At 50.9% G+C, this 23,028-nt stretch overlaps 1 protein-coding gene across 1 annotated transcript; it reads left to right on the forward strand.

Moving 5' to 3' along the window:
* Nucleotides 1–7,763: 7,763 nt before the first annotated feature.
* On the forward strand, nucleotides 7,764–17,322 carry LOC147412315 (acrosin-like). Its single transcript, XM_086481482.1, has 6 exons — nucleotides 7,764–7,846; nucleotides 8,159–8,359; nucleotides 8,698–8,963; nucleotides 9,250–9,395; nucleotides 9,887–10,063; nucleotides 17,272–17,322. The coding sequence occupies exons 1-6, from the start codon at nucleotides 7,776–7,778 to the stop codon at nucleotides 17,320–17,322; spliced, it is 912 nt and encodes a 303-aa protein (XP_086337608.1). The 5' UTR covers nucleotides 7,764–7,775.
* Nucleotides 17,323–23,028: the final 5,706 nt, after the last annotated feature.

Below are 23,028 nucleotides of genomic sequence, written 5' to 3' on the forward strand. Positions count from 1 at the left end.
GCTGTAACTGACTCAAAGAAAACTCACTGACAACTCAGTGTTATTAAGCAGGGATTCTGTATTACGGTGCCGGGCAGCACGGGGGATGGCTCCTTCCACCCGTGCTCCAACGGGTTAGCAAAACACATCAGTTCCTATACACGAAAATCATACGTTTGTGAAAATGAATTTGTGAAACATACCTTTGTGTAGAAAGTGGAGTCAAATTAAAAAAATCCAAAGCCAACTGAAAGACTAGATGAGGTCATAGGCTTTGAGCAGGGAGGTTGGACTAGATGGTCTCCAGAAGCTCCTTCCAACCTCGACTGTTCTGTCAATCTGTTCTGTGACAGAAGAATTGCATTTAATAAACCTGCATTAAAATAGGTTTATCCAACTAGTTTGTATTTCAGATTTTGTTCCTTGTTTTGTTGAAATTTTTTAACTCATTCTGTTGTCTTCAATGACAAGAAGGAATACCCGAGTCATTTCCACGTAGTAGAAATTAATGGAATCAAAACTAAAACCAAGTTTTCAGCTCTTCCTCAGTGTTGAAAGTTTTACAAGACCTTTTTTAAAGGTGTTTTTTTCTTTTATTTTATTAAGCTATCTTGAATATTCCATAGTAGACTAAACAAATCTAAGAGGGAGATGGTCATAGACCTAGGGATTATTAGTCAGATGACTGAAGAACTTGCTGAACACTAGAAAAAAGAAAACAAAACCAACCCAAACCCCTCGCTCTTGCCAGATCCAGTCCCTGAGCACCTCATCACACACCTGAGCTCAGCACTGGACACAACTTAATGCAAGGCAGCAGCAGCAGCTCATGCTGCTGCAGAGCTACACTTTCAAACCCCAACCTGTTTGTGAGGTAGCAGGGTCTGGTTAAAGCTGTTGGTTCTCTGAGTTCATTGATAACGTCAGAGTTAAAGAAATTAGACCGAAGCCATTCAGTACAATACTTGAATGTGTAGTGCGTCAGGCAGAGGGCTTTTGAGCCGTGATTGAGTTGCTTACAAAGAACAGAATCAGGATTACATGGGGCTGTTCTTTGATATTTTGGGATTTTCAGTCCTTTGCCGCCCATGTGTGTAATTTTCAGCTACTTTGTTTTTTCTTGTGAATGGACACAGTGAATACCTGGCTATCAGTGCTTTTAAAGCCTTACTAAAGCATTGAGTAATAAATAAATAGGGCTGTTTTTTTTTCATGTTGCTACCTCCACATGCAACATTTTGTGATGTCTCGAACAAGGTGACAGTTCTTAAACTTTTGGGGTTTTTATGCTTCCTGTACTACTTGTGGCATCCTCAGGCAGAAAGCACGATACCCAGAGCAAAGCAGCAGACTTTTGGACTGGGCTAACTTGGATTCTTCCCTTAGTTCTCTTGCTGCAAAGCACGTTCTAGTTACTCCTCACGGTTAAAAGCTTGGAGGCACAATTACCAGCTGACACAGCTCCCGTGTCATTTCTCTGTTTTCCCAGATGTTGAAATAATAATGCAGTGCCTCTTTCCTGCAATGATGACCGGGAAAATGCTCACCAGCTGCATGTTATACTGTGTTTTCTTCAGTGTTCTGCAAGTCCAGCAAAAATACAGTTTAGTAAACGCTTGTTCCCTGACTGCAGCATGGCCATCCGCACATGTTGTTGCAGCCTGTTGGGTGTTTATTTTTCCATAGGTAAAAATTAGAAGTACTTGATTTTCAGTTATTAGGGCTAAATGATGAGGAAACACATGGAAAAGTTCCACTGTATGTGATAGAAAATGTACCTTAAAAGCGAGAGCATGGCTGTTTATTTTGGAAAACTGGTTGTCTGTACTTTAAATTCAGGAAATGTGAGTGTGTACTCGCACAGTTGGATACAGCCGTGTTTACTCTGCATTTCTGAAGTTACAGTGACTGTATCCAACCTGTTGTGCAGTATCGTGTGGAGTCCCTGGTGCTGCGTATTGCAAAGCCAACGAATTGTGTTCCTGGGACACCCAGCATCCAGCAGCGAGCTCAAGGGAAAGCCCTGCAACGTGCTCCCTCAGTACCGGAGCCAGAATCCCGCTCCTGCGGCAGTGCTGTTCTCGTGTGAGCCTTCCAGCCGTTAGAGCCTTCCGCTGGGATAGCACACAGCTACTGGTTTTCAGCCTGCCTGGGACAGGTTGAAAGCTTAGGGAAGTAAGTGGTTCATCTTTTCTCACAAACTTGAATTCCCTGGAGACTTTAGCATCTTTTCAGAGGGACTGAGAACCCTTGGGTGTCATTGGAAACCAGGGGCAGGTGTGAATAGCACCATTTTCTGCTACACAATAGAGATGATAAAAATCTAGGGGGGGGCGGGGTATGCACACACATATACCTATGCACATCAATATCTGTTTTTAATTAAACAGAGAATTAGACTCTGTTCTGTTAAAAAAAAAAAAAATCAGCTCTGTATGTCCATGTGTGTACAGCTGTCCCATTCTTGTGGTGAGGCCGGTTTTTCCTATTGCTTCAGAATAACTTAGAATGTCACATAAATGTACTCCCTGTTTTCAACACTGGACTGGTATTATTCGGCTGTGTGTTAATAAATGATTGTTGTTCTCTTTTGACAGTTGTAGTTCATTCTGGTCTTAACCATGCAAAATGGAAAGATACAATGAGTTACTCTGTGTGGCCTCTCTGATGGAGCTTAACAGCGATTCTGTTGATTGGAAATCTCATGGGTCATTATAACGTGTTATTTGTAATTGTACATAGCTAAGAAATTTTGAATGAGAGTATGTTTGTTTATGGCTGAGATTATAATTGTGACTGTATCCTTGGTAGTGTTACCAGCATTTAATGTGAGTTGGTGGGTTTCCTTGCTCGGGCTGTAAATGAAAGAATTGTCTTCATATTTCATTTTCCTCTTTATCAGACAGGATGCATTCCAATCTGGCCGTGCATCTCTCAGAGCCCTTCTTGACTGACTGTACCAGATTAGAGATGACACCCCAGTGTCACCCAGTGGAGGAGCTTTTGTCAAGGTGACGATATCAGGGCTCTGTGACAGGCACTTTCCCTTCCTGTTGGCCGAGCAGCTGAACTTCAGCTTGATCTTGTGGTTTCTCTTTTGCTGCATTACGAGCAGACAGAAGGGGGGGAGGTTCAGTCTCCCATTTCCCCATGTTTTTTGATATTTGTCAGACGGCTGAACTTCTGGCAGTTCAGGAAATATTTACACTTTATGCTTTCATGTACACTGAAGGCTCATTTCATCAATAATTCAACTGTGTTTTACTTGTGCAGTTTGGGGATCAAACAGTAATTATCTGTGTGTAACACTTCATTCTTCCTCTGCCTGTAGAGCAGAATGTTTTCCTAGACAAAGAGTCGTCGTTCAGGAGATGAAACTCCCTGACCTGCTTTCTGTTGTTCTCGTTTTATATGAGGTGTCTGCTGGCTGCTTGGTAAGGAAGTAATAAATATGGCCTGGAACTCTTTCAAATAATTAGCCAATCCCCAGCATACACCTATTTAAGTGTACACTTAACTTCACAAACTTCAAGTAAAGAATATTTGCAAGATTTTTAAATGACAATGTTCCTTTAGCATTTACCATTTGGAGAATGAACAGTTAACTCTTGAAGTCCCGTTTCAGTTAACAAGGGTATCTAACCAGGGGGTGAGTGGGGCTGATGAGAACAAAGAAGAACAAGCTGTTTACCCTGCCCTTGAGAGCTTTGCCTGCATTCGGGGTTGCTCGTGGTAGTTATGGGAAGAGCCAAACCGTTGGTGCCTGAGGCACCTTGCAAACTAATTTGTCCTCTGAACAGCGATTATCTTAACAGTTCTGGGTTTTGCTTTTACTGCTCACTCTTTAGGTTGGGCTTTTGAACGTGATTTTTTCCTTGGTTCCCTTTGTGGCAGCCTTCAAGAAGAAAGGGTGTGCTGGCGGGAGTGCTGGGAGGGATCTTGGAGCCGAGGACAGCGGTGAAACAGCCCGTGAAGGCTTATGAGCCTGACAAGGCTGTGACTGGAATGCCTGCAGCTCGGCAGTCGGGTCTGGAATTTACAGCTGGTGTTACATGTCGTGACTCCGCTGCTAATTGTTCTGGAAGAGTGCCCTGCACTGAGGTGAGCCTTGCAGGTAAAAATGCAGAAAAACTGTGGAAAAGACACTGTTAATAAAGCATAGTCAGATAACACAGTAGTATTATTTGAAACATGTTTAATGTAAATACCTTCACAAAAGCTGGTTTTATTTGTAGTACTGAAAATCAGCAACTTGGGATTTATTTGCAATCCTTTCTTTAAAAAAAAAGTCTTTTATTTTTTATTCTTCCCATAAAAAGAGCATTTGGAGTTGGCATTTCTGTAGAACTCTCTCCAAAAGTAGATTACAGTTGTAAGAGCGGAAATAAAATAAAACACTGTGGCTGTTTCATGGTTTTCATAAAAGGAAGAATCAGAAGAATCCAAAAACCAGATAAAATGATCCTAAGCAATCTTGTCATGCTCCTTACACTGCTACCATGCCTAAAGATGTTTAAACCAAATTTTCCTTTATTTTAATTCTTAAGAATTTGTGATCACCCTTCCTTTAATTTGTGCTATTTTGGGGTAATGTAAGCAACCTTTTTATTTATTATATGCATTTAAACCCTTAAATAAAATATATTGTCTCAATATAGTAATTTTCGTAAGCAAAGTTGGACTGTGTTTACCAAGAACTAGTACTGGGTTTAGCAGTAAAGATTTTCAGTTTATTTTTAATTTTGTAGGTTGGGGATAACCCTTTCCGCAAAGCCAGAGAAACGCTGGAGCGCGCGATAAAACTGGTGAAGGACACAAAACCCGGGGTGCTCACTTGTGTATGGTGATAGGGACAGGCATTAACGGTCTGCCTCTCACAGCGTTTTAAACCGTAGTAGTTCTTCATAGATCTATTTTTCTTTTGTCTCCGCAAGGGAAATTTTTGATACTGAAAGGAGTCTGTGGACCCTCTTTGGGAGGTTGCTTACTGTCTTGCAGGATATGCAAAGTAAATAATATTTATTTCCTTGGAGTTTCTTTTGGGACTCTTAGAAAGAACTTTGAGGGTTTCCTTTCCTTTGAAAATTATGTGGAAGAGAAAGAGGGGGATTTTTTTTTTCAGGTGTGAATTAATGTAAGTCTTCTTTATTGAATTAATATTTTTGTGCCTGCTTCTGATGAGATTTTCTTATTTTGGAAAATAGAGTATTTATGATCCAGTAGGCGTTGCATGTTGATACTCAGAGCAAGGCACTGTTTTTAAGCCTCAAAAGTGGACACAATTCAGAAGCGACCACCAGAGCATACAACGAGATGATCAGGCGGCCTGAAAGACATCCATATAAGTATCTCCCATCTCTCAGTCTAGGATACACTCTGGGCATAGCCATCTCTGGTGTTGGACTTGGGTAAGTTTCCAGCCATGGGAAACAAGGCCTGTCTGGCTGTCCTTCCTTAATAACCTGTGAATCCAGTGAGTGAGTTCAGCCAGATTTCCTGAAAGACTTGAAATTTCAAATATACTAAGTTCATAGTAGCTTCAACAACCAAAAAAAAATTGTTGGAGAAAGGAAGTAAGATCCTGTTGCTGCCTGTAGTGGGAAAAAAGAGCTCTTTCTAGTTGTTGTCTCCTGGGCACTCAGGTTTTGCAGTGACTGGGAGCAGTCATGTCTCTGCCTCCCCAGAGAATCACAGCATTTGTCGTGCCTCTGGCACTCCTGATCTCATGCTGAACGGAAGTTTCTGAGGTTTTGGGCTTTTCCAGCTGAAGGAAGGGAACAGAATTACTAACAACATCCCTGCCTTGCCACCAGGAAACTGTAGCTTATAAGTTTCAGGAACTATGTGGAACAGATTTGTGCTTGTTTCCTGGGTCTGATTTCCCACAGCATGTTCGTACCCTTGACAGGAGCCACGAAGGAGCAGTCTTTTAAGACCGGTCCAGAAACAGCAACAAACCCCAAACCTGTTGAACTGAAATGTGAAAAGGTAAAAGGAAAATACTTTGCTTCAAGTGTGTTGGGTGAAATCATGATTATCCTAAAAAAAAAACAAACCAAACAAAACAAAGGAAAAAAAAAAACAACAACAAAGAAAAAAGTGTTATGCTTTCTAAAACAAAAAACAGAAACTACATCCGTTAGCTTAGAGATTTACAAGGATCTTTCCCTCAAAACCATGTTTTTACTGACTGATTTGTTCTTGCCTAAATCCCATCTCTTAGTTGTGGGAGGACATTTATGAAATAAGGGACATGTGAACAATCCAGCCTTTTCAGAGAGCCTGGGCTGGGACGTACCGGAACTGCGGAAAGCATAAACAACTTCCGGTGCAGGGGGCATCAACATCTTGCAGGTGCAGGAGAAGAGACAGCCGCCATTAATGACGCAGTTTTAATTCCTGAAGAAGATGGGTGTGAACATCTGTGAACGTGACTTGAACATGACTCGCAATATGGCCAATCGGGTTGGACTATGGGCCGATTATTTGCGATGAAGCCAATCAGTATTTATTGGGTGTGGTCGAGGGTTATATATTGCACTGAAAAACACGGAAATAAAGGTTCACTTGTTAGATCACATTGATCGTGTCAGTGTCCGCACGCAGCTCCCGCACTTAGTTATTGGCTGTATCTGACATAGGGGAAACTTCTAGCAGCTTCGTACAGAAGCCACCCCTGTAGCCCCTCAGCTACCAAAACCTTGCCACGCAGACCCGTTACAGTGCCTTCTGTCTGTCCACCCAAGCCAGGATGACAGCAGGAAGCTCCCGCACCTTTCACGAGCTTGGAGGCTGCCGTTCTTCAAGCCGCTGCTCTCTCCCCTCCAGGGACCCGGCCCTGCTCAGCAAATGCCACGCACGGTGGCTGGCTGCCGCTGTGCTCCCGTGACTGCCCTGCATTCCAGCACGTGAGCAAGGCAAGGCTCCACCATACAGCTGCAGAAGGCGGACTGGTGAGATGAGGCTGGTGCAGGGCTTCCCAAAGCCGTGGAGAATGACATGTGCGGCTGAGAGCAGGAGGAGCATCCTTCTCTGTCTGGAGCTTCAGCTTGCACGTCCTGGGCCGCACGAACCAGGCGCCCCATCACCCTTGCCAGGGTTGGCTCGGAAGGGCGACAGACCTCCTAGACAGCGAGGACAGGAAGCCTGCCAGAGGGTGTTGCTGTGGCTGCCCTAGCCAGCGTGGACTGTGCTGCATCTGTGTTTCACTGGGCTTTGTGCAGGGAAGCTGGCCCTGCTTGGGGATGCTTGGCTTGTTTGGCTGCACATCGCTGCTTGCCCGCTGCGGCGATGGCCGGACTGGCTCTTCAACACCCAACAAGTGCGTCCTGCCCAGAGCAGTTATGTTCTCTGGTGTGTGGGTTTTGGGAAGGACCTGGAGGCGAACGGCTGCAGAGAGCAGGGTGGCAGTGAACTTCCCAAAGAGGCCGTGCTGCCACGCTTGCTCTTTTCCTGCTGGCTGTGAGCAGGCAGCGCTCGGAGGCAGGCGCCGCTGCCTGCCACGGGGCCTGCACGCCCTCATCCCGCAGGCAGAGTGTTCAGCAGGGGTCCGTCAGGGGGGTCCGATCCCAGCTTCTGCCTCCCCTCCTGCTTGGAAACCCCCCATGTTGCTGACACCCCCACCTCCACCCCCCCGAGAGGTCACCGTGCCCCACGCCCAGAAACGGCGGCTCTGTGACATCAGCCCCAGGGCCAAGGGCACCTCAGGCAGCGAGACTGCTGCGGGCAGTACATCGGCGGCTGCGCTGGAGGCAACAAGACCTCCTTCTTGCAGCTGACACGTGCTGCCGGCAGCGATGAAATTGCTCGCCGTCCTCGTCCTGCTGGCCATGTGCCGGCCTGCGCACGGCATGTGGGACAGCTGTGGGTAAGTGGGCCGAGGCTCTGGGAGGGAGCTCGGGCAGCCCTTGACGGGCTTTGCTGGAGGGGGCCCGCGTGTGCCCTGTGGCCACCCCACAGCTTCCTGAACCCGTGTGGGAGCCTCAGCTCCTTGCCAGCACCCAGGCTGCTGGCACAAGCCGTCTACGGGGCTGAAGCGGACAGAGGGCTGGAGGCACAGCCACGGGGTTCCCTGGCCCTGCCGTCCGTGCAGCCCCTCGGGGGGAGGGAAGACGGCTGACCTTCAGCCTCAACAGCAGCACAGCCGTCCAGCAGCACACTCATGAGTTTCTTCTTACAGCGGGACCTGCGGGCTCCGGCCCATGGCGGCTCCCTCCGGCACGTCGCGCGTGGTGGGTGGCACGGGTGCCCAGCCAGGGGCCTGGCCCTGGATCGTCAGCATCCAGAACCCCTGGAAAGTGGGCACGGGCCACGTGTGCGGCGGGTCCCTCATCAGCCCGCAGTGGGTCCTCACAGCAGCCCACTGCTTCGTCGGGGCCAGGTAAGGAGGAGCAGGGAAGGGGGCTATCCCCACAGCACCAGCAGGCGCCCTGTCCGCAGCCCCACGAGCTCCTACCATCCCGGTGCCTTGCAGTATGCCCAGTGCCAGGGCACTGGTGAGCCCAGCTGAGAGACTGCTCCGCAGAAGGCTGGGCTCGTGCCACCGCTTCCTAGCAGCCTCCAGCTCCACGTTCCTGGTGCCCAAGGCGTGCTAGGGCAGTGGCACCCTCCGCAGCGCTGCTTTCCTCCCTGCCTTGGGAAGCAGAAGGCAGGGAACTGCGGGGCTGCTGCAGCACGTGGCTCCGCTCCCTCTCACCGCTCTCTCCATCTGCCTTCCAGGCACGTCACCATGTGGCGCGTGGTGATCGGGGCCACCCACTTGGCTCAGCCGGGCCCTGAGACCCAAGTGCGCAACATCAAGCGGCTGGTGGTTCACGAACACTACCGTAACGGCACGGAGAGGAACGACATCGCCTTGCTGGAACTGGACCAGCCTGTCCAGTGCGGCTACTACGTACAGCTGGCCTGCGTGCCCGACGCCTCGCTGAGAGTGTCAGAGCTGACAAACTGCTACGTCAGCGGGTGGGGTGCCACCACGGCAAGATGTGAGTTCCCAAACAGTGCTCGTGTCCCGAGGGCAAGCTCGGCACGCTGGGGAGATGGGCTGGGCTTATGGCAGCAGTGGCGGCGAAAGCCAGAGTCGGGCTGTGGGGACGTACGGCCACGGAGAGATGGGCCCGAGCCACTAGCCAAGGCGAGACAGAAGGGCAAGCCCGGCACAAGGCCTCTGCAGCGGCAAAGGCGAGCCCTAGGGAAGGGCTTCGCCCACACAGGGGAGGAGAAGTGGGAACAGAAGGGCTGCTGGCTGCTAACTCCTTCCTGTGCTCACAGCTGGAGGATCGACCGCTGTCCTGCAGGAGGCCCAGGTCCCCCTCATCGATGCCAAGCTCTGCAACAGCAGCCGCTGGTACAGAGGGGCCATCCACCCCCACAACCTGTGTGCCGGCTATCCGCAGGGCGGCATCGACACCTGCCAGGTAGGAGCGTGCTCCGCGCCAGCCCCCAGCAGCACAGGCAGCCCTGTCGCCAGCGCCCAAACGTCCCCCGGCCCGTGTTGCGCCTGCCGAGTCGCCCTCCCGCCGCTGGGTCCCCACCGCTGTCGGGGCTCGCCTGCCCTTCCCTGTCTGCAGGCCCTTGCCCAGCGCCCGCCTTGTCCCAGAGCCCCGGCACTCTGCCCAGAAAGGCCACCCAGTGCTCTTGCCCCAGCCCAGAGCTCCGGATCCCAGTCCTGGAACGTCCCCCTTCCACACCTCCAGGATCCACTGGGGCAGACAGGAGAGCGCCCGACCTTGCAGGCCCACCAGCCCCTCCCGGACAAGGTCCTACAGGCTCCAGCACCTGAGCAGAGCCTTTCTGGGCAGTGGGTACGGCTCTGGCAGGTGCTGGGAGAGAGAAGGGGCCAGCCACAGTGCTGCCGGAGCCACCCAACAACACTGGAACCCCCTCTCTCTCCTCCGCTCCGCTGCAGGGGGACAGTGGTGGTCCTCTCGTCTGTCAAGACAAGCACGCTGCCTACTTCTGGCTCGTGGGGGTGACCAGCTGGGGGAAAGGCTGCGCCAGAGCCAAGCGGCCCGGAGTCTACACCTCCACGCAGCACTTCTACGACTGGATCCTGGCGCATATGGGACTGCGCCCAGCAGGAACGGCTGCTCCAACGCCACAGCCAGTCTTCACCTCAGCCCCCGTGCAGAGGCCAAGGCCGATCCCAACCCAGTCGGGCAGGTTTAGGCCCTGTCAGTTTCCACGGCAGAAGCTGCTGGAATTCTTTAACCTGCTGCAGGAGCTCCTGCAGGTCCTAAGGGGGATAAAGGCTTGAGCAGCAGGAGGAACAGGAGCCAGTGCAGGCTGCAGAGTAGCACCACCCTTTCCTCCCGGGGCAAAGCCTGCTGAGATCCAAAGGCAGCCGCAGTGCCAGAGGTCTGCTCTGTCCTGCCCACGCTCCTCTCCGGGCACACACTTGCTGCGCTCGACTTAGTTCTTGAAATAAAGTCACCAGTTGTCACAGTTGACCACGCTTCAGTCCAGTTCAGTCTCCTGTGCAAGGCAAGGACTTCCACGGCAGGCCCTTGCGGCAGGAGGCTGCGGGCAGACAAGTCGGGCACAAAGGGGAAGCGTCACACCAAAGGGCTGAAACGGTGCCTGGACAGAGGGGAGGGGGCTGGGAGCCCCCATGGGATGGAGAAGACGGGTCACCGAGGCTCGCAAGAGGACAGGAGACAACAATGTGCCACGCAGACAGCTGTGGGGGCATGCGTTAAGGCACGCAAGCCCGTGCTTAGGGCCTGGCTGGGGTGGTTTGACCCTGGTTAGATGGCAGGTGCCCACCAAAGCCACTATCACTCTCCCCTTCCTCAACTGGACAGGGGAGAGAAAAATAGAACAACAGGTTTGTGGGTTGAGATCAGGACAGGGAGATCACTCAGCATTTACCCTCATGCGCAAAACAGACTTGACATGGGAGAACGAATGTCACTTATTACCAATTAACTCAGAGAGAAGCACTGAGAAATAAAACCAAATCTTAAAACACCTTCCCCCCACCCCTCCCTTCTTTCCGGGGCTTAACTTTGATCCCGATTTCTCTCCCTCCTCCCCCCCAGCGGCACGGGGCGGGAGGGAACAGGGAATGGGGGTTGTGGTCAGTTCATCACTGTTGTTCCTGCTGCTCCTTCCTCCTCAGAGGGAGGACTCCTCACACACTTCCCCTGCTCCAGTGTGGGGTCCCCTCTCAACGGCAGACAGTCCTCCATGACTTCTCCAGCGTGAGTCCTTCCCAGGGGCTGCAGTTCTCCACGAACTGCTCCAACGTGGGTCTCCTCCATGGGGTGCTGTCCTTCAGGAACCGACTGCTCCAGCGTGAGCCCCCTCATGGGGTCACCAGCAGCAAACCTGCTCCAGCGTGGCCTTCTCTCTCTCCCCAGGCCACAGGTCCTGCCAGGAGCCTGCTCCGGTGAAGGCTTCCCACGGGGTCACAGCCTCCTTCAGGCACCCACCTACTCCAGTGTGGGGGCCCTCCATGGGGTGTAGGCAGTCATCTGCTCCACCGCCCACGGGCTGCAGGGGGACAGCCTGCCTCACCGTGGTCTTCACCACAGGCCGCAGGGGAATCGCTGCTCCGGCGCCTGCAGCATCTCCTCCCCCACCTTCTGCACTGACCTTGGTGCCTGCAGGGCTATTCCTCTCCCATATTCTCACTCCTCTCTCTCGCTGCAATTGGTGTGTCACGGTCCACTCCGTGGACTCATGATGGTTCGTTTGCTGTGATCTGAAAGTCCAAAATTAAGGTGACCATGCCAAAGGGGTTTGCTACAATCAGACAGCGAAACTTTATTGTTTGCCCACAAAGTAGTGTGTGATAGGGAAAGAGGGTGAAAGGAAAGGAGAAAGTAAAGTGAAAAGAGGACAGAGATGGATAGCTACCACCACGGGTCCAAGGCGTCCCTATGGTCTCAGGTCCAGACAGCATCCTGCCGGTCCTAACGATCATCATGATCCTTGGTGGGGGGAGCTTCCAAAGTTCGGGTGCTGAGGAGCCCTTTTTTATGCCCAGCAGCAGCCCTTGCTCCTCCTCTATATCTCCGCCTCTTCTTGGCTCCATCGATGCTGATCGTTCCTTCTTGATTACGGTTCTCAGGCTCGTCCCTGGCACCGGAGAACAGCACAGCACTCGTGAGACAAAACAGAGCCCTCTTGCCTCCGGCAAGGCTCCCTCCTTTGGCTGTTATCTCCCCCCACAAGGTTTCTAGAAGGGAGAAGCAGATACCAGCATCTCTTATCCTTTTGCTGTTTTCTGCCAGATGAACAAGTTGCTCAGCTCTCGTCCTTGCTCTGTCCGGGGCACAATGACCTCACAGGCCTGGCATTCCCTTCCCAGGATCAGCAACTGCTGCTCAGGCAGCAGACAAAAATGTCAAATGTGTTTGACAATGTTTCTCTGGGCAGTCTGGGGTGCAGCCACGAGTGCTTGGCTTTGGAACGCGGAGCTGGTGGTATGTTTTGCCGCTGTTGAGGAAGGTGCAGGCCTAAAGATGCTTGGGAGTTAGCCTGGTTCTCAGCTACTGCTGGACTTTCCCCTTTCCGCGTGAGCTCAGTACCCAGTTTCCCGGTCTCCAGGGGGTCGTCTGGACGTGTGTTTGGTGGTGGTTCATGGTGTCCTGCTGCTGTCTCTGGCAATCTGTTACATTGCTCATGGAGAGGCTCTTGTACTAGTGCTGTCAAGGTGTCGATTGCAAAATTTACAGACTCTCCTTCTCTGAGATGAGAGTCCAGAAATACTAATGGCTTCCCAATTGGAAATGCAGTTTGCTTTTTGTTTTGAGCAGTAGCGTGTTTGCGTATGCTGGACGTCGAACATACAGATTGTATCAGTGTTGGAAAATATTCTTTGGAGCAGCACGTGTGGTTTCTGTTTATACAGGTCTTCACCTGAATCTGCTGGGGTTTGGTGACTGAAATCATTTGCACTACTATGTTATAGACTATTTTGAATTGATTTTTTTTATTCCTCCCCCCACCCCCAGAAACGGCACTAAACCAATTGATGACTGACATACAAAGTAACTTCCAGTTAGGAAAGCTTTTCTTTTCCTATAGGTACAGTACATAGACCATGGTTACATGGAGAGGGTTATTCCATGTCTTCTGTATCCAGCCGCGCTGTATGCTGGTGTTCCTGCGTTTTGCATACCCTGTGAGCTCCACAAGACAGTACGGGTGAGCAACGGTGACTTGGAAGAGGTTTTAGCTGATAGTTACTCAAACTGGTACGCTGTTGAGTCCCACCAAGGTTGAGGCTAGTTGCTGGCGTGTTTTCTTGCCTGCGAGGATGGGGAGAACAGCTGGAGGATGGTTTCAGCAAGGCAGGCTTTTACCAGGAGCCGCCGGATTGCTTTATGAAGTGACCATGCTTCAGAAGCAGCTGTCCTTGGAATTAAATCTTTGTGAGAGGGGACGCTGCGGTAGTTGGCAGGATGATACTCAGGAGTGGTAGTTTGTTTTGCAGTAGCAGCGAGAAGAAGGGGGGCCTGGATTTCTTAATGCAAAATAGCCAGAAAATTGTCAGTCTTCAAGTCCTGCAAAAGTTTCTGTCATTCTGCAGGTAGCTGTGAGGGAAACCCTCTGTTACCGCTGCTCAACTCATGGGAGTGAGTGGTTTAGGGGTTTTGTTACTCGGTAATTGGTATGTAAACAACGTTCTCCGGTGTCATCACACCTTAGTCCCATTTGAATGGTGCATTTAGTAAAGGTGAATTACTGAAACGACTGGCTCACTTTTGAACTTGTTCTTAAAGAAAACCTTTTTATTGCTGGGAGCAGTTCAACTGATAGATTCAGACAGACAGGCTTATCGGCCTGGGGGTTGGGACGCAGACAGATATTGCAGGGAAACACAGAAGTCTTTAAAGTGTCCTGTGTTTCCTGTTGTCTGTTATCTCCAAGTGTAATTCTGTGTCTTTGGGTTCTGCTTTGGGTGATTGTGCACACAGACCTTGTTAGGCCTGGGGTAAAGGTCAGCCTTGGCAAGCAGCGTCTCTTTCTAAGCCACTTCAACGTCTGAACTGGCTGGTGGGCTTTGTCACACGGAAAGTTTTAGTGTCCCAAAGAGCAGGTAACGTTTAAACTGTTGTAGACAAATCAAACCAGTGATGGGTGTTTTCAACCAAGTTTTTCAATGATAGTCGCCTATTTTCATGCCCCTGTGTTGAGGCTGGTGTGGGGCTTAGTGTCAGCGTCTTAATGTGTGGTGATTTTCTTGCTTTCACCCAACAGATTGGCAGTTTTCGGCAGCAAGGTGCAGTGGATTGCCTTCAAGAACTACTTACACATGAGGAGGTTGAAATCCATGTTCAGGTAGCTTAATGTATTCACGGGTGTGGAATGAGGCTTACTTTCTGTTATCTTGCTTTAATTTCCTTTTAACTTGCATCAGGAATAATAGGTGAAGGAGTACAGCAGTAAATGTGTTGCGTAGACAGATCAAAATCCCAAACTAAAGTTTTCTCCCGTGACTTTACCTTTGTTATAGTTTTCAGGCCCGAAATGTGTCCTTTAGAGGTCAAAAATGCTTTTTGGTGCTGTTTGTATTCTGTGTTGTCATTCTGACAAGCATCCTACCTACCACAGCATAAATTCTTGTAAATTCAATTTTAAGTTATTAAAATTGGGCGTAATCGAGTATGGACATGCTTAAATTAACGTATGACACTACAGGGAAACAGATAATCTGTATTGTCTGAAAACCTGCAATTTCAGATAATTTAATTTCTAATGGTATATTGTGGAAGAGAAGGGTTTATCGCTGAGTGAGCGAACGTGGGATGGTGTTTCAGTGTTAGACCAAGTGGTCGGGGCTGCCGTTCCAGGGACGGGCATGTTCCCATTTCTGTCGTTACCTGACATTAACGACCATCCTTGGGGGTTTCGTCCTGTTGGCGAATGAGTGGGGCGCGCGTAGGACTGACAGTTTGGAACTTCCGGGTCGCTATTTCTAAAACCTCAGTCACACTGTGCCTGTTCTAATCTTACTTTGTCCTGTGTAAGTAGGAATTACCAGATAACCCGTGGGGCAAATTGTCCGTCAGCCTGTATTTTGGTGGAACATCGCTTTCTTCCTTCATGGCATGTCAGAAGTTCTGTGTTGCTGAAGAGGGTCAGGACATAACAAAGCTGGTGAGCTTTTTTGTGTGTGTAGGTATGTCTCTTGCTGCTGTCCCTCTGACATTAAAAAGACTGCTCAGTTGCTCGTCTCTGCTTCAGAGGATCGTTTTCCCCTTCAGAGGACGCTGCTGTCACTGCTGATGTAATCGTGGCGTGCATGGCAGTGATGCAGTTAGAAGAATCTCTCAGCGTGCGTTAGAACTGAGTAACGGTGAAACCTCAATGGTGAATCAGTCTCTTGTTGCGTTTTGGTAAAGTCAGCACGTGACATGCGACTTTCTGCAAACTGTCTTGAAATGGGATTGTACCCTTAGAACAAAAATGAAATTTGGAAAACAGCCACCAAGCTGCATAAGGCGGTTGTAAGCAAGGAGCATTCGGAAAGCCCGGAATGCTCTCCGCAAGGCATGTAGCATTAAGCAGACCCGATCCAGAAATAAGCGGTTCAGAAGAATGTGTAAGAAAATGAGTGTTGGAGGTGTTCATTTGTGGACCAGAAAAGGGCAAGGCGTCCAGAGCTCGAGCTGGTTCTGGGAGCCGAGCCTCGGGAACAGCAGAAGGGGGAAGCCTGCAGCTCTGAGAATGTTCAGCCGCGATCAGCTCTGGGTTTAGCTGCAGAGAGGCTCAGCAGCCCTCCATCCTCACAAGCCAGCTGCTATGCTGCGTTGGCTGAAGATACCGTCACTATGTAAAGTACAGCCATTACCCATGTTATTATTTTATAGTAACTTTACTTCCTTGCTTCACATGCGTGTTTTCGGGTAGGTAACCTGGTAAGGACTGTGGTCTGTTCTGGGAGTGTTGTCGTGCTGTTAACAGTGGTAATGAGCTGCTTATGCAGAGCCCGCTACACCGGTGTCTTGCTTCAGAGTGTGTTCCTGTCTGCGAGATGCGCTTCTGCTGAGCTGACAGGCGAGTTCAGGAGCTGGTCTTTGTTACCGTAGCACCATCCCAGCTTAGTCATTAGCCAGGAGATTCCCTGGCAGGCAGTAGGGTGTTGGAGAGCACCCCAGAACCCTGCGCGTGGTGAGCTCACGGCAGAGAGTCTCGTCTCGTTCTGGGTGAACGTGTGCACATGAACGTGTCTTCATGTGCATACGTGTAGGTACAGGTGCTGCCTTGTGCTCCTAGATTCAGGCCTGGGGGACTGTGACCTTGCTTCATTTGACAGACGAGTTTTTAATCTCTTTGTTCTGAGCTGAGGTTTAACTAACCGTCATTTCTAGAATTACTTTTTCTACAGCAGTTGACGACAAACCCTTTCCAAGCGTCTGAGCCAAAATAAGTCCCCAGTTCCTCCTACGGCCTGTTTTTGTATTTAACCGCGCTGCTTGTCAGCCCCTCCGTAGGGAGGTACTTGAGGTCTGCAGGTTTTAAGCTCATGATCTGAGCGAGCCCTTGGCCAGCCTGGTCCCTTGTAATCTGCCCCTGGAAATGGCAATGCTGGCTTTTGGAACAGTCCGTCAGCTCGGGTCGGAGGAGAGCTGCGCTTCAAACTGCTGTTGACACCCTGGGCACGTTCATTCAGTGAGCCCCTGCCTTCTGAATGACAGCCAAGGCCGTGCTGAACAGACTTGACGCACAGCCGTTTGTGATGGGACTGACTTGTAGTCGTCTGAGCGCTTCCAGCCTCACCAGGAGCTGTTCAGCCACCAGCCGTTCTAGGAGGGACCAGCGTCTCCTCAGGCAGAGGGAGAACCCTTTAGGCAGAAGCAGCAGCGTGCGAAGGGCTGGTTCCTTCTCCTCTGATTCCACGTGGGCTTCCATGGTAGGAGAGCAGATGCTGCAGTTGGTGTTGCAGCACTGCCGGCAGCGTTGCAGATCCCAGCACTGGGACTGCGAGGTGGTTGGGCCCTGCAGCTTGCAGGAAGGCTTATTCCTCCTGTCCCTGTTCCCCACTTTTACACAGGCAGTTAATTCCCTCTGGAACCGGTGATCTGTACGACTGAAAGACCTGCCCGATCCCCTGAGCTGTTGTTTCCTTGTTAGAAATTTATCAGGCCAGGCCTTGATGAAGGACGGGGCTGTCACGTGACTGTGGCCGTATGCTGAAGGCCAGCTGTGTGGGTCGTGGGTCCCGCCATCTGTGACACCAAGAAGACCTGTTCTGTGGCTGATGTTTGCAACAAGTCCAGTGGAAAGGCGTTCTGCAAACACCTGGGTAGAAAGCCCTTTCTGCTTTCCTTTTGTCAACAGGAAAGGGAAGTCTACGGTACCCTGTCTGTGTCGGGGAAGTACAGAATCTGAGACTTGCCGGACTGTCACTTCGATCTTCCTCACCCTAAAGATGTCTTTAATGCCTCAGCCTACTGGCTGGGCTCATGTAGGCTGCTCATGGCCAAAGCTTTGCGTGTGGTGAAGGAGGTACGAGGTGACACGCTGCCCTGCAGCCTGCCCTTTGCTTTCTTTGGATTGAATTCCTCGTGCTGAAAAGTGCTCCTGTGTTGCCTTATTAAGTGTGCAGTGTTAGGTGATGTGTGAATTATCTATTAAACATTCAGGGTTTTGGCTGTGGCTTCAAAGATGCATTAAGGAATGCGAGGCCTTTTCAGGTGTTTCAAGAACAGGCACAAAGGCGGAAAGGCAGAGGGACAGCCGTTTGAAATGGGTAGCTCCTTGAGAGGTCTTGGCAGGACACCTTTTTAGGGTCAGTGTTTGCAACTGGGCTGTCCACGCCCCGGTGTGGCAGATCTGGCAGTAAGCACCCTGCTGGCAGCGAGGAAGGGCTGGTAACACAACAGCAGAGCTGCGAGGGCAGTTTTTCTTTCAAAGACGCGCACGAGAGGTGACCAAGGTGCCCGGCTGGGCGATGTGCAGTGCTCTGTTGGGAACAAGCAGGAATTTCAGAGGAATCTTCAGAGCCAGGTGCAGTCAGGTGGCCCGTCACAATATTCCTGGTGGTTTGGCAGAAATCTGGCACTTTGTGTGTGTCTGTGATCTAGTTAGATGTCCTTTCTTTACCGGTATTTATCAAGATGGGTTTGTGGGTTTTTTAAGCTGTTTTATTTTGCAGTTATCGGTATCTGATTGCTTCCACTTTTTGTTTTGGCCAGAAGTAGATGTGTGAAAAATAAATTATTTCAGAGAAATTGTGCCTTTTGTTACGTATGACATTAAAGTACGAGAGAGGACAGGAGCTGTACCCCAGAGCTATGGTCCAGCTGAGCTATGTGCTATCCATCCTTACTTTAAAGGCATAATGGAATGTGCCAAGGTTGATTTTGTCCTGAGCCAAGTGAGCGCACGGCACGTAGAGCTGAACCTGTACAATATGAGGGTCTAGAAGACGACAGACCGGAGCGTGCTGTGCTGCCCAGACAATGGGTATCTGTACCCTGCAAAGTCTGTGATCTGTTTTGAACGTGGGATGATGCTGGCGGCTAAGGAGTCAAATTATCCTTTGCCTTTCTCGTAAAGGATAGCTTGCTCTGGCAAACTGCAGTAGCCTTGGGCACGGCATTCGGGTTAATCCGTGCCAATAAATTGCTGTTATCTTCGTTTTTCTTTCTAAATATTTTCTTTCTTTAAAGGGAATGCCATATTCAGTGCACTTTTGAATTAACAGCAGCCAAGTTAGCAAGTCAGTGTGTTAGAACCATTTCAAAGATAGATGCTTTCTATTTTAAAAGTGTTAGTTAACTAGTTCTCTTCTGTTATCTTTTAGCTTAAGTTTTTGTTGGAAATGTTGATTAATATCTTTTCATCAAAGACATGCTGGTTACATGCTTAGATAACTCCTTTGTGCCAGGAATCATACCAAAGCTAGTTTCCATTTTGTTACTAAACATGATGCCTGACCAAAACCTCTCTTGGTCTAGGAGCTACTCGAAGAAGATGTTCCTGGTTTGCCTTCGTACCTGTTGCCACCGCTACCTGTTCCAGGAGATCCCTTTCCTGTCAGAGTCACCCATGTGGTGTCCCCTGAGGAGGTACGTTTTGTGAACATCTTGGATCTGTTGCAGTCAGGAAATGTTGCAGTCCCGCCCTGCTGGTGAAAAGGGCGGGACAGCTAACAGTTTTAGGTGATAGAAAACAGTGGGTAAGGTGGCAAAAGGCTGCTGAGTTGTTGATGCAGATGGTTGTGCACTGCAGCTGTCTGCATGAACTCTTGCTTGAAATACCCTCTTCAGTGAGGGCGGAGAAATACTGACCGTTTCCCTGAAAAGATAACTTTAAGAATTACAGTACTGCAGTCTGGTGCTTACCTTGTATCATCAGAAAATAGGTCATTGGATTTTCACTTGGTGGAACAATGGTGATTTATCTCTTCCTTGTCCTTCAAAGGTTAAATTACTGGAACATTGTAGAGTGAGGTGAACATTTTCTGCCTGTTACAGTTGTATTTTACGTCTAAGTGATTGCTTTAAATTCAGCCTCATGGCCTAACAGAAATTCACCCCACCAATTCGCGTGACTATAAGTATTTGGGGGCGGGGGGGATGGCCTAGGGTGTGCCTATCCGTTAGTACCCTGTACATTATCCGGGATTGATTTTCCAGGTAGGCAGCGATGAAGTTGTAACCAGAAGTCCAAGGGCAATCAAGAGAGGCTTCAGGGTCTTGGGAGGAGTGGTGAAGGGATCAGGAACACAAGTAGTGTTCTCCTTTCCTTCCAGTTGCAGGGAGTGACGAGGGAAGAGACAGGAACAGCCATCAGATGAATACCTGGCTCCGAGCCCTGTGTCACTGGCAGAATTTTGGGGGTTTTGATCACAGGACTCCAGGCAAGTTGTTGTTGTTTTCTTACCGGAGAGGAATATAAAATGTTTTTGAAAACAAACCAACCCAACAAAACCCCAGTGTGATGTTTGAGCTGTGGTTGCTCCTGAGCATTAGTCTGGGAAGTACATAGCCACGTGATGTCACATCGAAAAGGGATTGTTTGTGTAACGTTACAGGCCTTTGCTTGCAAAATTAAAATAAAGAAAAAAAAAAAGAGAATGGAAAAAATAATTGATTTTACTTTAAGATCTTAGAGTCAGGTCTCAAAATAAGTCTGTTGGGGTTTGGTTTGGTTTGGCTCTTTGTATACTGCCAAAAGAAAAAAGAAAAAAAAAAAAAAGATGAAAAATTTTACTTCACAAATTCCTCACAAAGTCTTGTTTAATGCGGTTGCTGTTTCTGATGGTCGTTGTCTGGGCTTTGATTCTTCTGCATAGGCATAGGGGGAAAATCACACATCTGAGGGTTTTTAATTCTTGTAATGCCCAATTTAGAGGTTTCTATGAACTTGTCCTCTGGCCTTAACAGTAGTGGGGAGCTGTCAAGCCTGAAGGGCACTGCTTTTGTAGCTGTAAGAATGGTAACACCTGCCTTGTCCAAATACTGCTGCTGTAACAGAAATAACCCATCCGTTCTTGTGAAATCGGTTTTGTCTTGATTCTCAAGGGAAAGAGGCTCCAAGTTAGACATCCTAATCGTATGTCTTGCATGTGTGGTTTTGTGATCTGGTTTTACAGTGCTATTAAATTAATAATTTGCTTTCAGTGCTGAGACTTGTTTTCGGAGTTTATGCTTTCTTCCGGGAAAAACAGAATAATCTTTCTTTTGCATGGTTAGACTTCTGTGGTACAGAAAGCTGTTTAATGATCTTTTCTCACTGAAGTGTGCACCTGTCAGCAAGGAAGTTGATTAAAAATAAATACACCTTGTGCATGGTCTAAGTAGAGCCTGTCCCTCAGCACTGCTCCAGCAAAGACCCTTCGGACGAGAGGGGTGTCGTGAGCGCTGGCAGTCCCCGCTGGCCCTCGGCCCTCACTCCAGCTGCACTTCCATGGCCAGGGAAACACCAGGTTTGGGCACACGGCCCCGCTGCTGGGGCAGGTGCTGCTGGCGGCAGCGGGGTGACCCGCCTCGTCCCGAGGAGCCAGCAGGGATCGGGGCTTGCGCTGGCAGGAGCGGGCCAGCCTGCAAGGAACAGCGCGCCGGTGGAGAAGCCTGGGGTTGGTGCAGCTGGGCGGTCCCGGGGGTTTTTAGGGCACAACCCAGTGCGGCTTCGGTTCAGGGAAGTGTTTCAGTGAGCCTGACCTTTAAATGATGCAAGTGCCCACACTGAGCTGAGCGTGGTTGCTCACACGCTCCCCATGAACTGGGAGTCCAGCATCATCCTGGTCAGCGCTCCTGACTGCCGAGCTGCACCAACTCCTCCCTGTTGCATCAACATCCAAAATGATTTTACTCTCCTGTGGCAAATCACTGCGCCTGGAGCAGCCCCCCACACGGCGGTATGACCGGAGCTTTGGTCGGAAGGGAAGAGCGATCGAGTGGGGGGTTTCACCGATCCCCCGCTGTGGCTCGTGGCCCTGCCCTGAAAAGCCCCGGCAGCGTCCAGGGGTTGCCAAAGTGTGGCGGAGATCAGGTCATCCCAGCGCGGCCAACCCCCCACCAACCGGCCTCGGCTACAAAAGCCTGATCGCAGGGCTCAGTAGCCCGTTTGGCACTTGCCCCCCGCTCATGAGGGAGGAGAAACCGCGCCCGGGGGGGCGACCACCAGCCCCCCCGCCCCCCCCCGGTCCCGCCGGTGCCCTCCGGCGGCGCCTGGCACGCGCGGAGGTGGCCGCGGGCCGTCGCGGGGCGAAGAAGCCGCCCCCGAGCGCCCGGTGCGGGCCCTGCCCCGCCCTGCCCAGACCCTCTGCCGCGACCACCGCCCCCGCCGCTGGCACCGCCCCTTCTGCGGCCCCCGCCCCGCCTCTCCGCTTGCCTCCGCGGCCCGAACCTGCCCCCGCCCAACGCGGCCGGGCCGGGGGTGTTCGGGGGGCGGGTGGGGGCGTTACGGTGAGTGGCAGCCGCCGGCCCGGCCCTCCGCGGCGAGGGGTCACCCCCACCCGAGCCCCAAAACCAGCCGGGGCTGGGGGGAGCACTCCAAGGCGCGACTGGGAGAAGTGGGGCTGCTGGAGTTGTTGGGGGAGGGGGCGGGGAGGTGAGGGGGAGGTGGATCCGTGACTTGGTTTCCCCTGCTGAGCAGGGCTGGGGTTTTGGGGTGGGAGCACCAGTGGGTCCGTGCCTCAGTTTCCCCTGCTGACAGCAAAGTAGGATCCCATTTGCAGGGATGAAGGACTGACTTTTCCTCCCACCCCGTGCCTCAGTTTCCCCTTGACCGTGGGGCAGACCCCACCCCAAGGGCTAATTCTGAGGAGGTCCAGCCAGCAGCCTCCGGTCTCCCCAGTTTAACACTAAACAAGCTCTCAGGGAAGGTGTGGTGCCGCATCCCGTGGGGTGCTGGCCGTGACACCGCCGTGTGCCTCAGTTTCCCCTGCGAGACTCCTGGGAGCCCTGGCCTTGGTCCCCACTGAGCTCTGGGGCTTCTCACCCTTTTATTTCCCTTAAAATCTCCCGTTTTTTTTTTTTTTTTTTTGTTTGGGCTTGTTTTGGTTTGGTTGGTTGTTTTTTAAGCTATTTAACCCAAGGGGGCAGTGGCCCTGCCTGCTGAGGCACAGGTGCATCCCCCGGGCTGGGGTGGCAGGGGGTGGGACACAGGTCTGTCCACGTCCCCGTGCCTCAGTTTCCCCTGCCAACAATAAACGCTGCGTCCTGCGAGGCCGTGGCCTCCGCGTCATCTTTTGTGTCTCACCCTGCCTGGGTGGTCCCCCAGCACCAAGGCACCCATGGATGTGGGGGTGCAGGATGAGAGATACACCCTGGTTTGGGGGTGCAAGTTGTGGAGTTAACCATATTTAGGGGTGCAGGGTGGGGGATTTAACTGGACTTGGGGGTGCAGGTGGGAATATAACCAGATTTTGGGGGTGCAGGGATGGGAGAAACAAAGATGCCGCAGCATCCACCCCGACAGCCTGGCTCAGCGGCACCTGTGTGTGTGGGGGGGGGTGTGTGTGCTGAGTGCCCTCTAGTGCCGCTTGAAACAGCCCCGAACTCCCCATTTCTTCTCTGTCCTTTCTGCTCTGTCTGGATTTTCCTGCCTCTCTTCCCCTTTGGACCGGGGTCACATGGGGGAGGG

The sequence above is a fragment of the Leptosomus discolor genome, unplaced genomic scaffold (assembly GCF_034619465.1).
Source record: "Leptosomus discolor isolate bLepDis1 unplaced genomic scaffold, bLepDis1.hap2 HAP2_SCAFFOLD_31, whole genome shotgun sequence".
NCBI lineage: Eukaryota > Metazoa > Chordata > Aves > Leptosomiformes > Leptosomidae > Leptosomus > Leptosomus discolor.

Coding starts and splice junctions, on each gene's coding strand:
- LOC147412315 (XM_086481482.1), top strand. CDS start 7,776: ATGAAATTGCTCGCCGTCCTCGTCCTGCTGGCCATGTGCCGGCCTGCG. Junction 9,396..9,886: donor GCGGCATCGACACCTGCCAG/GTAGGAGCGTGC, acceptor GCTCCGCTGCAG/GGGGACAGTGGTGGTCCTCT. Junction 10,064..17,271: donor GACTGCGCCCAGCAGGAACG/GCTGCTCCAACG, acceptor TTTTGTCAACAG/GAAAGGGAAGTCTACGGTAC.